Below are 15,524 nucleotides of genomic sequence, written 5' to 3' on the forward strand. Positions count from 1 at the left end.
CTGATAAGGTAACACTAAATCCAGTTTTTTCCTCACATTATTATCCTGGCTAAAACAGGTGATAACAGTTTTCTCACTTATAAAGCCAAACAAATGGATAGATTTCAATGGGCTAAGAATCCACCACAAATACCCTACAGAGAGGCCTTGCACAGCTTCCCTTTGAAATATCAGACGTTTTTCTTGACACCTCTACTTACTGTCCGACCTACAACGAACCAGAAAGATACAAGGACAGCTATCACGCTTCACCATGCTGAACACTGGGTTTCATTACTATCTCATTACCCTCTATACCTTTGTTCATTCACATAAATACATAAATAGTATTGGTAACAGCATCATTAGAAGCAATGCATCTCCTGTGAGTCAACAAACACTTCTTTGCTTCTGCAAAGCCCACAGATCAGGAACAGGACACTAAAAAATAACTCTTTAGCAGCCTCCACCAGAGCAATTTTCAATGGGTTGTGTATTGAACGGCTTCCTCCCCTCCTCTGGGCAACAGCCTACCGCCAATTGATTTATGCAGCCATGAATACTTTTGCCTCAGCAACACATCTGCTCTCTGAGGGTTTCACATATCTTCCTACAAAGGTCTGTAATAGCATTTAAGTGAGGTAAAAAGAATAAAATAAGCAGCAGATAACACTTCTAATACTGGCATTCTGCCCCTCCATGACTTTGCTAACCAGAAAACAAGACAAACAAATTTTAAAAGAAACAGCAGATGTTTATAATATTACTGCAGCACCTAATGGCTTCATTATAGTTCACTCACTGTCTAGACAGGAAGAGTTACTATATTCCTGCCAAGTGTTTCCTTACTTGTTTGTGGAGATTTTTTTACAGTCCACTTCTACTCCCCCCCCCCCCCAATTTATTATAAAGAAGTATTAATTAATTGTGCAGAATGCTTGAAGGGTTTTTAGTATCCTTGCTGTGCAACAACTGATTTTGACACTTCAACTGAGATAGTCAAGACTTCTGCAGTTTCACCCCGTATTGGGTAACTCCCCCACATTCAGCTGTGCTACTGGTGCTAAGCAGAGTGGGCCCTCTGAACAAAAAGCAGCTCCTGCCTCCACACACCTCTTACTGATTGCTGTGGACAGAAAAGGGCAAAACTCATCTTGCAAGTCACAAGTGTAGTACTTGGAGCTGCATAAAACCTGGGTGCGGGTTTTGCTGCAACATTAAAGCAAAGTAGGAGAAGGGTTCTGTCTTGATGTCTCTCATTCTAAATAGAAAAATACTACAGGAATTAAGCAAAGTGACTGAAAGAACAAGGGTAAGAACACTTTTATTAGCAACTTTTTTTCCCCCCCATAGATGTTTTATTTTTTAGTTTGTATTGTAGGGAAGGAACACAAGAAAAGAGGAGGGAGTGAGGACCATCAGAAAAAAAAAAAAAAGGATTTGAACCTGGGACCTCTCCCATCCTCCTCACAGTCCCACCAGGGCTCTACAATAGCAGTCATCTCAGAAAGCAAGCACAGCTATCGCAGCTGCATAAGGAAGAGGTATTTCTGCATCCTCATTAAGGAGCACATCTCCCAAGGCAAGACTGAGGGGGAAAGAAGGCCAAGGTTTGTACTTTTTCCTAACCCATTTCACAAATAAGAAGCATCTGGACTGTCACTGTATTGGTGTGATGTTTGATACCTTTTTATGTCATCTCAGCTGTATCTCCTATCTACCGATGTTACTTCAGAGCTACGACTCAATTTTTTTCAAAGTTTAAATATTTTTAATTAAGCACAAAACCTCTCTCTGTGTGTTCTCAAATAGTACCATTTTCTTCAAAAATACTGTGGGTGCAATTCAGTGCTAAAAATCATGCAAAGCAGGAGTCCAGGGGAAGGCGAGATACCAAAAAAATTGCCAGTTGTGAATGACCAAGAAGACAATAGTAGCTGTCCCTGATCCATCATCCTGGTTCTTCTGAAAAGAACTGTACACTTTGGGGGAATGAATATATATATTTTTATTAATTATGCATTTAGGGAATTAAGGTGTAATTGCAGATACATGTAAAAGTATATTCCCAGTCTATTTTTGTAATAAAAAGAATTTCAGAAAGAGTAACTCTAAATATAAAAGTTTTTCTTTCAAATTAAATGACAGAAAATTCAATTATTGTCATCTTAAAAACAAGTGGAAAAACAGAAGGTAATATAAAAATGTGCTCAAGAATCTGAACGATACTGGTGAAGTTTCACTCTGAATTGAATATAAGTATGGGGTGGAGGGGTAGGAGGGGAAGATAGTTGTTTGTAGCTTGTGTGAGACCAAGAGGGTCTTAGAAGTATTGCAAGAGGAAATAATGAGCACTGAAATATATCTAAGAGTGGCAAGCCAGCTGAGCAGAGGAGGATGGAAAAGAAGAACTTTCTACAGTCTTTGTAACAGAATTGCACAGTAGAGTGCGTAGCCATCATGGTATCCCCATGGGGGGTAATTCTTATTTACCTGGAAAACATTAAATCTTCCTGAGAGACCTCTCCAAAACTCTGCCTAAACCAGAAAAAGGAAAAGATTAAAAATACTTAGCATGATAGGAGCAGCAGAGCCATCCAGAAGACAGGTATGAACAGAACCTTTTATTTTCATGCTAATAATAATAAATTCTGAACTTTGATTCTCAAATTGAGTAATAGGTCTTTTGAAAATGGATACTAAACACAACCCAAAAGGACAGGACTTTGAATTCATCTAAGGAGATGTATTTTAAGACATAACACAGATGATACAATTACTTCTAAAAGAAGTTAGTTTTCTAAAAATATTTGAATCTGAATTGCATTCTTCCTCCATTATTAGATTCATTTGTTCATAGACACATCTATAAGATGACAAAATTCATTGTTTTCTTTGTATGAATTCGGAAGTGATTAATTTTCAAGAAAATCTTTCGAGAATGTGGTTAAGCTCTTTGCATGTTATTTGATACAGTACACCAATTCAGAAACACAGTGATAGTTTAGAATTTTGAGGAAAAACCTAGCATGATATTCCTTTCTTAGTTACAAAACTTCATTACAATTACAAGATACTACAGCTTTCGGTTTACTATCTTTTCATAGACACATTGCATCCAGCCTGGAAAGGCCATGTAACTCCATACCACTCGTTTAAGAGAGAAACTGGGGTGAATATTGGAACACTAGAATCAAAACCAGGTCCCACAAATGTTCATGATGTTTTAATGACTGTAACTCAGTGTGCCAACATTGAAGTCTTTTGTATCTGGGGGAAAAAAAAAAAAATTGCATATACTTTGGTACCAAGAAAATTAAAATCCCAGCTAACTTTTTACATTCTGTGAAGTGTCAACCACAAGCCATGTCTACAGAAATCCATGGCTGTAAAGTTGGTGAAATGAGACCTCAGCTTTTTGTGGTTGTAGGGGGTTTTTTGTTGGTTTGTTTTGGGGTTTGGTGGGGTTTTTTGTTTTGTTTTAGGTTATTGGGCGGGGGAGGGGGGGGGCAGGAAAAGAAGGATTGGTTTTGTTTTTCCTAAATGTACATAAGAAAAAAATTCTCAGAGATTCTCCTTAAAGAGGTGGCTCTCAGAGTTACAGACAATTAAAGCATATAGTGGAGAGGACAAAAGAAAAATACTTTGATACAGCAACACCATCTTGTATTCTTGAGGTTCAAACACACTCATAGACCATAAAAATAAATACACATACTTGGAAAAATGGAGCACACTATTTCAAAATAGTATATACGTATTCCTTTCATGCTTAGAACTATGACCTCAAAATCTGTGTTCTTGGTCATTCTACAACAATGTTGCTTTCTTTTTAAGGACAGACTGTTGATGCTCTTTATTAAATATAAGCTGGGTATTGGATGTTGCCAAGCTGTGAGAAGTGACCCGGACCTACAGATAACCACTACTAGTGGCCAGTTAAAAATTCATTTTTTATTCCCTTGCACTACTAACATTGGGGGGAAGGGAATGGTATCACTGAAACAAGAAGAAAATTACAGCTAGTTTTACAACCATCATTAGGAAGAGAAGTCTGGTTATGATTTAAAGTTCAAAGTTAGTCATGACAGATTTACTGAAGTTTCAAAATACTGAGAAGTTAGCAGAGATTCCTTGATTTAAGTTAATTGTATAGCAGTTGGTTTACTTAACATAGCTTATAGAGGGGACAAAACCATAAAAGGGAAAAAATGTGAAAGATCCAATAGGCAGGTAACACTATGAGGTAGTAACAGAAGTAAAAGAAATAGTTACTATTTGCATTTGGGACAAATATATATTGCAAGTTATTGACATAGTCCTCAGGATTTGTATTATTCATATTTAGAGGCTGGAAGGGCCTCTTGGTTTTTACAACAAGATGGAATTAATGTGTAATATGCATGGAAATTATTAAATATTTCAGTCAATGGAAATATGGATGGATAACACGATTTAAAATAAATACTGATGTACATTATTAAACAATTCAACCAAGTCAGTCTAAACAAAAGCATCTGTCTTCAAAAAGATGACAGTGCTTTTGTGGTAGCTTTTCTCAAATAAGGTGCTTGACAATGAATGGATAAAAAGAACATACAAGCTGGTGTACCCCTAACGTTCAGTTTTCTCGTCTAGTAGGGATATTTTAAAAGATGCACTTAGTTATATATAAATACTTCTTAAATGCTCACATATATAAGGAAGAAAATCCCCTTTACAAAAAAAAAAATCTGCTAATATCTACTAATTTTTTTTCTGGTTTTGATGATATATACTCACTTTTACAATTTTTAATCCATTCTTTACTGTAGTAACGTATTTTGTTGGTTATTTCAGAGCATCAACTGAGATCAGGAAGCAAGGAGCAGAAACTACTTGCCCAACTTCAGTCTGTACCATATAACCTTAAAGATACATTTGTCCTTTCTTTAACCCCCAAAGTGCTATTAGAACCTGCTAATGAGATCGATCAGAAAAACAAAATTGATAAAAATAGGATTAGCACAGGTATCAGACATCACTGGTTGAATTCAGGGTGTGCAGCTTAGCTGGACTGAACTAATATTGTTTAGTTCATGCACCTTGACAACTCCACTGCTCCATGATGAGGCAGGGCCGTTCAGGTTACTCGGTGTTCTAAGTTCTGTAATTTCTAATATTTTTAGATATAAAAAAATTGACTACTTTGGTTATTCTGAGGGGCCCTCTATTAAGAGGGGAAATATTAAGATGGGGGAAAATGGCTTTTTAAAAGGCATGGGATTCATTATATCCAGTAGAGCCTACATGATCTATGGCACAGATAAATCTGTAATATTGACACATTCTATCTCTCAGACCAATTAATGAATATTTCAAAAGTGTTGTGAGGTAATCCTTTAACAACAAATCCTGTCTTAAATTTTCAGTCCTTTATCATTTTTGTGTGCCTCCTAGGATAATGCACAGGGAACATTTGCAAATCCCTTCCAGGGATCTTTGGCATTGCAGTATGGAGTTTGGTTCACTGCTGCAGCCCCAAGGATTACTTGAATCCTTCACCACTACTACTCAGGTAAGAATAGCAGGGAAGCAGCTCTAAAATGTTGCTGAACTAGGTGAAATAATTACATATGCAACATGATTGTGGCCTCTCTGCTGCAGTGACATGGTTAATAAATTCCAAGACATACACCCACAAAACAGTACCCTCAACTGTCAGTTTGAAAAACTATATACCTTATATATACGGTACAGGTTTTTTATACTGTACACTATATAAAGTAGAGAACAGCCAAATCCATCTCATGCTGCAGTCAAGAGCAAAATCAGTGGGGGAATTGAGAAAACACAAGTAAATTTCTTCAGGAAAGTAACTTTTTCTTGATAGCAACAATAAGAGCAGGTTATAAGGAACTATGACCAGAAGCTGGCTGTTTCAGAGATCGTTATCTGTCTGACTGGAGACCATGGAAAAATAATGGAATAGGACAGGCACAAACCAGCATATATCCACTTGTGGTAAACATGTCACACAGTATACAGAAATATGGGAAGATACTACTGTTTTTTCTCTCTGTCTTTTCTCTTTGTTTCTTCTGCAGCCTGATTAAAGGCTCTATGTTAAATCACGCACATTTGGTATAGCTCAAGAGGGAAGAATCATTTGAATCATTGCAACCCAGAAGCAGAAAGTATAATTCAAAGACTGAACTTGAAAAACTACGAACTGTGTTGTAAACACAATACTACTTATTTTTCTGGAATGCAGCATGGAATATAGGAAACTGCTATTTAAACGGTGACAGATGAAACACAATGAGAAAAAAAACACAAATAAAATCTTTAAAATCACTAAATATGTCAGCAAAATAGAGTGGAATAACATTAGAATGTGTGTTCCAGAAGAATTAGTGTTCTACCTCAATCACTTCTAAAACAGAAAGTATATGATCATAATTTTTATACTTTTATACTAGAAAAATAGCAAAATAAAAACATTGCCCTCTTGAAATCTTAACACCATTTTCTGTGAATACAGGTTCTTTCCCTCTCTTTCTGTGTTACATATACCCTCCTGAAAAAATGTAGCTTCCTGCACAGGTTTCTTAATTGTGACATATTTGCTTTTCTACACCAAGTTTTTTTTCAGTAGTTTATCTAAACCAACCAAAACTAATCAAATATGTTAAACTGATTTCATTACTGCTTAAATCAGCTTAGCTTACAGAAAATGAACAAAGCTAAACTGATGCAAGATCTCAAACAGGAATAAAAGTATGAATAAAGGAATGAAACTAATGATTTCTGGTAAAGAACTAACATTAAGATCAAAGAAATTCCATGGCTGTTTTACCCTTGTAAAGTGGACAATGTCACCTCAGTTTTGTATTTCACCAGTAAGAATTGATTGCCTAGAAAGGTGATTCTGAAGTTGCACAAATTCATACTGCATTCCAATCCTGCACTACTTGAACTGTCATGAACGTAGGATAAGATACTGTTTGAAGGTAATGGTATTGGTTCCATCCTCCTTTTCCAACCATTCGATTTTGTCTTACTATATTGCTTTGACTCAGGTGGTCAATCTGCAGTACAAATCATTGGAGTGTGAATTCAGTGACTGAGTTAAAACATAAGGGCTATTCAGATCCAACACCTTCTATTCAAAAGCAACTAACACATTGAGAGTCGTTGTCTAAATAAAAACCCTGCATAATACATAGCAGAAGTCTCTCATGTTTCCAAAAACTCACCTAAAACCACACACCTTCAGGAACATCTTAATTTTTCTTAAAGCAATCTCAAATAAAAACCTATATATTTAAGTAGTATAGGACCACCGGAGCCAAATATTGAAAAGGTATCAGATTTGACTAGCTTGCAAGTAACTCTATAATGGAAAGAGCTGGACAGCATTTACAGTGATTCTCAATTCATTTTAAAATAAATACACATGATTCTCAGACTACACCTTATATTCCAAACCATGCAGTTTGTGATCATGGCGGCAAGATACTGCCATGTTAAATTTCACATGAAAGGACTGGTAGAACTTGGAAACTTGATCCCTGGTCTTTCAAGGAAGTGTCCCTCAAACACTGCATAAGCACTTCCCTGTCAGTCAGAACCTTACACTATGTATGGAACACATAGAAACAAATAAATACTTTATCATTTCTACTTCATCAGTACAGATTGATACTCCTAGGTTCAAATCCTAGGTTTGTGACACTGTTTCCTAGTTCTACCTTAAGTACTGAAAATAAAGTCCTACAAAATAAACGAGCCTCTCGCCCTCCACCAAAAAAAAAAGTTTGTGTCAGTATCTCTACAAGCAGCATACAGCCATAGCAGAACAGAACTAAGTTTGCTGACGTTACGGTAAATATGGAACTTCTTAATTATGTATTTTTCTCTCTAGAAAATAAAACTCTGCCCTTTGTAACTATACAAACATATTATCAGAGCTTTGGGATCACCAATACTTGCTTTAATTACAGAGCTAACTTACACCAGGAAGCAGTAGAAAAGTTCACAATCTCAGTGGTCATGCAGAGCAAAATAGACCATATTTATTTATTCTCTGTTGAGTTGCCTGCCATACAGTGCTGGTGAAGGTAGCCATTAGCTTTGAAGAGTATCAGCCTTCAAACTCAGGATAAGCTTTTGCAATTCTGAAAATGTCTGCCTCCAGTTAATTTCAAAATCTATCTTAGCACTGCACTCTCTCACCATGGTACCATATTGAGTTGGACTAATTACAGGTTCCATTTAACGTGAACGGTTTGACATTTCACGCTTCTGAATGTTAAGGTGAAAAACAGAAGTCTGAGTGGCAATCTTTTACCATTGCACAAAAATGTACACACAAATGAGTATGAGTCCACAGACTTCAACTGAGCTATTTCAACCCAGTTGAACTGAGGATCTGGCTTTTACTCTTCACTTTGAGGAGGCTCTCAAGGCATCAATAATAATTTCAGAGTGACAATACTCAAAGCCTTCAAGCTATGTGCTAAGAGACTAAACCCCATCAAAACCGACACAACTTAAACACATAATTACTATTTTTATATTTAAAATTTAGAAGGCTCTGGGGAGATCTAATTGCGGCTTTCCAGTACCTCAAGGGGGCCTGCAAGAAAGCTGGAGAGGGACTGTTTACAAGGGCATGGAGTGATAGGATGATGGGTAATGGCGTTAGGCTGAAGGAGGGTAGATTTAGATGAGGTATAGGGAAGACATTCTTCACTATGAGGGTGGTAAGACCCTGGAACAGGTTGCTCAGAGAAGTTGTGGAGGCCCCCTCCCTGCAAGTGTTCAAGGCCAGGCTGGATGGGGCTTTGGGCAACCAGATCTAGTGCAGGGTGTCCCTGCCCATGGCAGGGGGGTTGGAACAAGATGGTCTTGAAGGTCCCTTCCAAACCAAACCATTCTGTGATTCTATGAAAACATAACAGTTCATCTGTATATTTTCAGCACAAATGCCTGAGACTTAAAATATCCTTTTGAGGGAGAGAATACTGAAAATAATGCCTAGGAATGAAGAACCAAGCCTCCCTCAGTGAAATGTTCAAATAAGAGGCTAGATATCTGAAAAAAAAAAAAAAAACCTAGGTAAACATGAGTCTGCTGTAGTACAGGGATTGCATCAGATAATTTCAATGGCCTTTCTATATTCCTGTTATTTCGCTTTTATTATTGTGAGGTATTACACCTTTGGCTCCACCTGTCTCTTGGTTTACCATTTCGTATTCCTTCAATGGTCAATGTCATTGTGTGGTAAGCCTTCACAAGTTGGATGCTCACCCCTTTACACCTCAAATTTTCCAAGTAGAAATATGGTATGTCCTCAGCAGAATGAATTACTCAGTCACTACTGAAGTTAGTCATCTATGCTTGTGCACCAAAAGATGCAAATCTGTCTGTACTCACCCTGGTGGGCAGACACAACCGGAAACACAAGGAAGATGTGCTGAGAAAGTGAGGTTTAACAGCTGATTCTCACAAGTTCTCTCTCTCCTGAGTTCAGGATCAACTTGTGGATTACTGCAGTTAATATAAATTTGTCCAACCGGACAGCCATGTGCTGGGGGGAAAAAAAATGACAAACACATTAGTCTTCACAGCTGAAATTTTGTATTCCCTAAAAGTCTGCAATAGATTTTGATTGAGATTATGTAACACAAAAGTGTAACATCCAATTGCATCTCTCCCCTGAGCATAGTAAGCTTGATAGAACTGCCATAAAATCTCATACAAAATACTAAAATGAATATATTCATTTAGTAAGGAACATTACGTTCTAAACAGTTAGTCAGGAATCAGCCATCCGAAACAGAAATGCAAAGTACTACCAACACAGAAACAGAAATCAACAGAAAGCAAAAACACTAAAGAAAAGGTCTGAGAGCTGGATGTGACATTCCATGCTGGAGCCACGGACTATGAACAAAACAACTGTACTGCACAATTGGTTTTGAGTTGCGCTCATACTGTGTACGTGCAACAGAAATGCCCAAAGCTACGGCAGTGTTTTCAAGTGGTTTTGGTTGGTTGCTGGTTTTTTTTATTTATATAGGGAGAGGTTCTGGATAATTGTCAAATCAGTGCAACCACCACCTTCAAGTGCATGGGGAACAGATTTCTGCTAAAGGCCAAAGAGTTGGCAACGCTAGACCTGAAACCTCAAATAAAAGTCTTTCTCACTAAAGTAAAAGAAACACCATAACAGAGTATGGACCATAATACTCAATGACATATAAAGTATACTGTAATAGAAAAAGCACTTGTTACATTCTTTTTCTTAATTATGACAAGTATTTTTTTGATATTTCAGTTACTCAAGGTTTGGTGAGGGAAAGAAAAAGATATCTGTGAAAAATTACTGCCAGTGCTCAGTTCCTACAACAATGTTTTATATGGCAAAGCTAAGCTATGTTTGCCCTACTCAGGTTCTGCTGTTTGTCATGCAGGTAAGCTTGTTTAAGCAATCTAAAAAAAAATAGTATTTTAAAGCACTGGGGAAAAAAAAAAGTTGCTCAGATTTAACAGTATTTTGGACAGTTATGGTGCTGCTTTGCATCAGCCTTGCTTTCAATCACACAAATACATAATTCCTAAATTATGGATTCCCCCCTGCAAGTTATTTATTTGTATATACTGCACAATCTTCTACTACAAATAAGAGGTTCCACAGAGATTGGAGGATACATATTAATTGGACTTGAAATATCTTTTCCCCTCTCTCTCTTCACTCACCTATTATGTTGTTATCACAATTCATTACTCCATCCCTGCAATGGCTGCAATAAAAATACATGAAGATGTAATGAGAGCCAGGAAGATCTGAAATATTAATGTTTGCTGTTTAATAATGAAGTGTACCAATACCAGTACGAACCAATATCAAATAACTGTATAAATGTTTGCATTGAACATTAGAATTGTGGATAAAGCATGCATTGCCTTAACAACTAAAAAATATTCATTCATAAACTTCAATTTTTTGCTTTCTGCAGAATGCTACTATGAGTTAAAATGCCTGGGCTGACATAAGAATACAGAAATACACCACTATACTGCTCCCAAAGACGTCAGTGCAGCAAGAATAAACCAAGCCCTGTACATAACAGAATCGTCATTATCTAAACCAAAAATGCAATGAGCAATAGCAGCAAAACCAAACCCTAAACACAGATATGTATATGTTACAGCAAGCTCTGGGTATGTACTCTTATATGAACACTCTTAACACTGAACATTATTATAAACGCTCCATTGTCCTCACCATCAGCTTAGAACTCTGCTGAAAAGCTAGCTATTAGTTTATGTGAAAATCTTGACAATACCAACAGTTCTTGAGTTGTCCCCTAGTTGAAGATAAAGCGCTAGTGTTGAATATAATAGTCATAAGATGCAGTTGCTAATTTTTATCCTCATGCTGTCTCAAACTAATTTTGCTTCAGCAATATTATAAGAATCTGGAATAGTAACCTACTGTGACTATTATCAGAACCAACTGGAACTACAGTTCATAATCAGAACCTAAAAAAAATTCAAACAACTCTATGCTAATCAAGATTCAAAATAAAAATTTTAGGTTAGCATATCATAAAGCTTGTACCGCGTATACCCATTTACATATGCAAAATATTACACAGACAGGAACAAACACGTTTCCCCTACATGATGCAGCAAAGAAAAAAACAAACTGCATAAAAGTCAACCCTAACAAGATACTGCATGCAGGGAAGCACTGAGCAACATAATACTGTCTGCTCCTGTCTAATTCCAGCCAAAATAGTCTAGTACTTTTATAAAATGGTAGCAGATCTGATAGCAACTCATTGTCAGGGAAAAAGGTAGCAGCACTGGCTTCATTTCAGATTCTGTGCTTCACTAGAAAACCTGAGCCCATAAACTCCGGCACTATTCTCCCATTCTTTTGCAATGGCTAAGACATCCCCAGTACACCTACTGCTAGTCAGCAGATTCAGAATCAAATTCTGTATTTGTCACAGTCACTCTGCTGTCGTGTTTGGAGCTGCGTACATACCTCAAAGCACTGCAGGTGCTAGTGTCCTAGCTCAAGAACTTCACAGTATAATTCAGCCAACAGGCAAAGCAATACCACAGGGAACTGACAGGGATACAACTCAAATGCTGACATAACGTTGGTGTCACATTAAATACTTTAAAGAAGTGGTTGCAAACAACAGAACAGAAAGGTTATTCCATAAACAACCCTGAGAGGAAACTCCAATTTGAAAGAGGAAGTTCCAAAGAGGAAGCACTTGAGAAGAAAAAGGACAGAGAGCACATAAGAAGATCATAACTGCTTCTAATAAAAACAGTGACAGATTAAAAACCCAATACATTATGTGTATCTTTTCCAGTTCATCCACACATACAGTCCTACATGATTCCTAATGTTTTATTTAGCATAAGGTAATTCAGAGGAGCTGACAGTCTGTATCTCCATGTTTGAAAGCCTTTCCTCTCAACGGATCTGTATGCAACCTTGTTAAAAGCAGTAGATATATTTTAATTAACACATTCACATGAAACATAAGCTGCCAGATCCCAAATAACACCACTGAAAACAAGGGAAAGATGATTTTCACTTGCAGTCATTTCTAAAAAATGCATCTGTGGATGATCACATGATCAGTGTGCATTCAGCCAAATATCCACTGTACTGCTTAGCATAATTAGCTAAACTAGACCCTTGAGGAGAAGGACGAAAGGAAACAAATCAAAAAATCTACCAAGAGAAGCCCCTTCCCATGACTGCCAGCACTGTCTGACACATTCTGTATGTCTCATTAAAAAAAACACCAAAACAATAACAAAAATAAACAACAGGCTAGCCAGAATGATTTGACAGAGGTCTTGAAATAGGAGACACCATCTAGTGAGGGGAAAATAAAAACAGTTTTATCTTACCATTTTCCCAAAGATGTCATAACATTTTCTCCAGGGGGATAGTCAATTCCTTGAAAATAACAAGGACATTCATTTCTGGAGTAAAGGAAAGACAACATGTAACTGTGATTAACTCAAACTGAAAGAGGAAAAAATTCCCATTGACTTGATTGCTGTTGAAAGTTCAATTGGTTGCTTTGTTGGTTTTGGTGAGGTTTTTTGGGTGGATGGGGTTTTTGTGGTGGTTTCTTTTTTCTAAATACAAGAAATTGATCTCAGTAACTACTGATGCATATAACTGGTGCCATATAACTCAAGCACATTCCAAACCAAATCAGTAACAAAGCAGAACTTCTATACAACAAAGGACAACTTTTGTATCTCTCATATGCCATAAAACAGACAATATGTAACAACAAGCTTTCGTGATGTTCCATGAGCATCAGTACTATAAAAGAGCTATTTTTGATCAATGTATAGGTTCTGTATAATTCTAATATCCCACCAAGTTTACAGATGAGTAATATCTACAAGTTTACATGTTTACAGCTTTTCATGCTGACCTGCAAATGCAGTAGTCTAAAAGAGCAAGTGTGAATATTAAAACTGCACCTTTACCTACCTCTGTACACATCGTTCAGTCTTGGAATTCAAATACATTCCAGAGGGACAAGCACAGCCTTCAATGCAATCACTGCTGCATGTCTCTGGCACAGACAGAGCTTGGCAGGTTCCGCCACAGGTAGACACACAAGTACTGTACTCCTTTGTATCTTCACATGAAAGAGCTGTCCAAATGAAACAAATCTCTCAAATAACAGTGCGAATACCTCCCAACAGTTTTCTGATAAACATCTCTATTCTTTCATTCCCAATCACATTAAATTCCACTAAAATTGCTATTTTGGCACTATGCTGTGTAAACTACACAGATGTAAATCCACAGTAATAATGAGTACAATGAAGTCTGCACAGTTAATCCAGATTTACACTGGGGAAACTGAACAGTTGAAGCTTTTTTTCCCCTCCAACTCTGAAAACACTTGGCTCTTGTGCATGGGCTTTGGGAAATGGACAGCATCTTAAAGAAAACATTAAAAGCAAAAAATGTGTGTACTTTGCAGATGTTGCACAATACCTTCTTGAGTTTTCATATATATATAGACACACATATATCTATCTCCTATAAAGCTTTACATAAAAAACCCAACCCTGAAGTTCTTGAAATTTAAACCCTACAAGCATGACTTTTAAAATATATTCTAACAAAACTATACTTGCTTCTAAAAAAGCAAAATAAAATTAAATTGTTTGAATGATTCATTCAGTCATAATGGACACAGCCATTCATGTCATAATGACTGCAAGCAAACAAGTCTTTTTAGATATACATAGAGATACTTCAGCTTGAGATACTTAAGCTGGACCAACTTCCCAAAATCCTCCTTACCATGCATTACAACACAGATAATTACATGTGATGAAAACTACCAGATGTTAAAATTCTTGAATGTTCCATAAAACTAAGATTGTTTATGGAGCCAAACCTACTGAAACATCAGGGATATAAGTTTAGGGTTGTTTTATAGGGTTTCAATTCTATAATTTTAAAAAAATGTAAACGAGGGCACTATGTGTCCTATCAACATCTTTTGCATCACTAAAAGTTCATATAAACTAAAGAATTTAATAATATTATCCCACTCCTTTACCTGTGAGGCATTATAGAGCAGATAACAGGTATCACCTTTGGCTATTCCTACACTATCTATAATCTTCCATTAACTTTAAATTAAATATCAACAATACCATCTACGCTTATTTTCAGTGCTCTATTTCAGTGTCACTAAGAGAATAAGCTAAAAGAGATTGTCAGACAGCAGAAGTTGACAATAATCCAACTAAAACTGCTGATTTATCTCGTTCATTTAAAGAATTAGATCAACCTAGCATCTATGAGGAAAAGAACAAATCTATTTACACAGCTCATGAATAATATCAACATTTCAAAGCCATATAAGAGATATAGACATATTTTTAATTCTGTATACATTTGAAGCCCTCCAACTACTTAAAAAAAAAAATCTCCACATTGTTTCTTAAGTCAGAAGAACTAAAGAAAGCCAACTACAAGAAACAATCATCAAAAAACACTGGTACTAATTCTGTCTTGACAAAAAAAGAACCTTATCCTATACACAAAAGATGATGCGAGAGGTAATCCTCTTTTCATTGAAAATATTATATTAATTTAATTTTATTTTCTGATTGTCATTCTACAGTCCTCAAACAGTAATTACTTAAGACTAGAAGTGAAAGGCAACTCACCGCACTCTGGGACACCTCCTCTGAAATCTATTACAACTCCAAATCTTCGGCAATGATGAGCATAATGAGCCAAAGCAGAGCAAAAACAAATCTGTCCACATTTGCAAGTGTCTCTTCTGCACTGCTCAAAATAGGTAATGGGACTCAAATAGGGGTAGCATGGAGCAAAAAGTTCTTTCGTAAGGATGCTACAAGCTTCCGCTGCATAAGAGGCTACACAAATAACAGATTAAACGCTGTTTCAGTAAAGGAGGTTTAAAAAGACTTGGAATAAAAAGAGTCTTCTACACAATGCAACTGATCAT

The 15,524-nt window shown here is 36.6% G+C and overlaps 1 protein-coding gene across 1 annotated transcript in view; it reads right to left on the bottom strand.

Annotated features, from left to right (window-relative positions):
- OTOG (otogelin) overlaps positions 1 to 15,524 on the bottom strand; it is a 114,794-nt gene that overhangs the window by 61,383 nt on the left and 37,887 nt on the right. The window contains exons 19-23 of the mRNA XM_075755030.1: positions 15,220 to 15,432; positions 13,514 to 13,679; positions 12,913 to 12,987; positions 10,726 to 10,769; positions 9,400 to 9,553 (exon numbers count right to left, since the gene is read on the bottom strand). Of these exons, the coding sequence (XP_075611145.1) occupies positions 9,400 to 9,553; positions 10,726 to 10,769; positions 12,913 to 12,987; positions 13,514 to 13,679; positions 15,220 to 15,432 (652 nt within the window). The remainder of the gene's footprint in view (positions 1 to 9,399; positions 9,554 to 10,725; positions 10,770 to 12,912; positions 12,988 to 13,513; positions 13,680 to 15,219; positions 15,433 to 15,524) is intronic.

This window comes from Balearica regulorum, chromosome 5 (genome assembly GCF_011004875.1).
Source record: "Balearica regulorum gibbericeps isolate bBalReg1 chromosome 5, bBalReg1.pri, whole genome shotgun sequence".
Taxonomy (NCBI): domain Eukaryota; kingdom Metazoa; phylum Chordata; class Aves; order Gruiformes; family Gruidae; genus Balearica; species Balearica regulorum.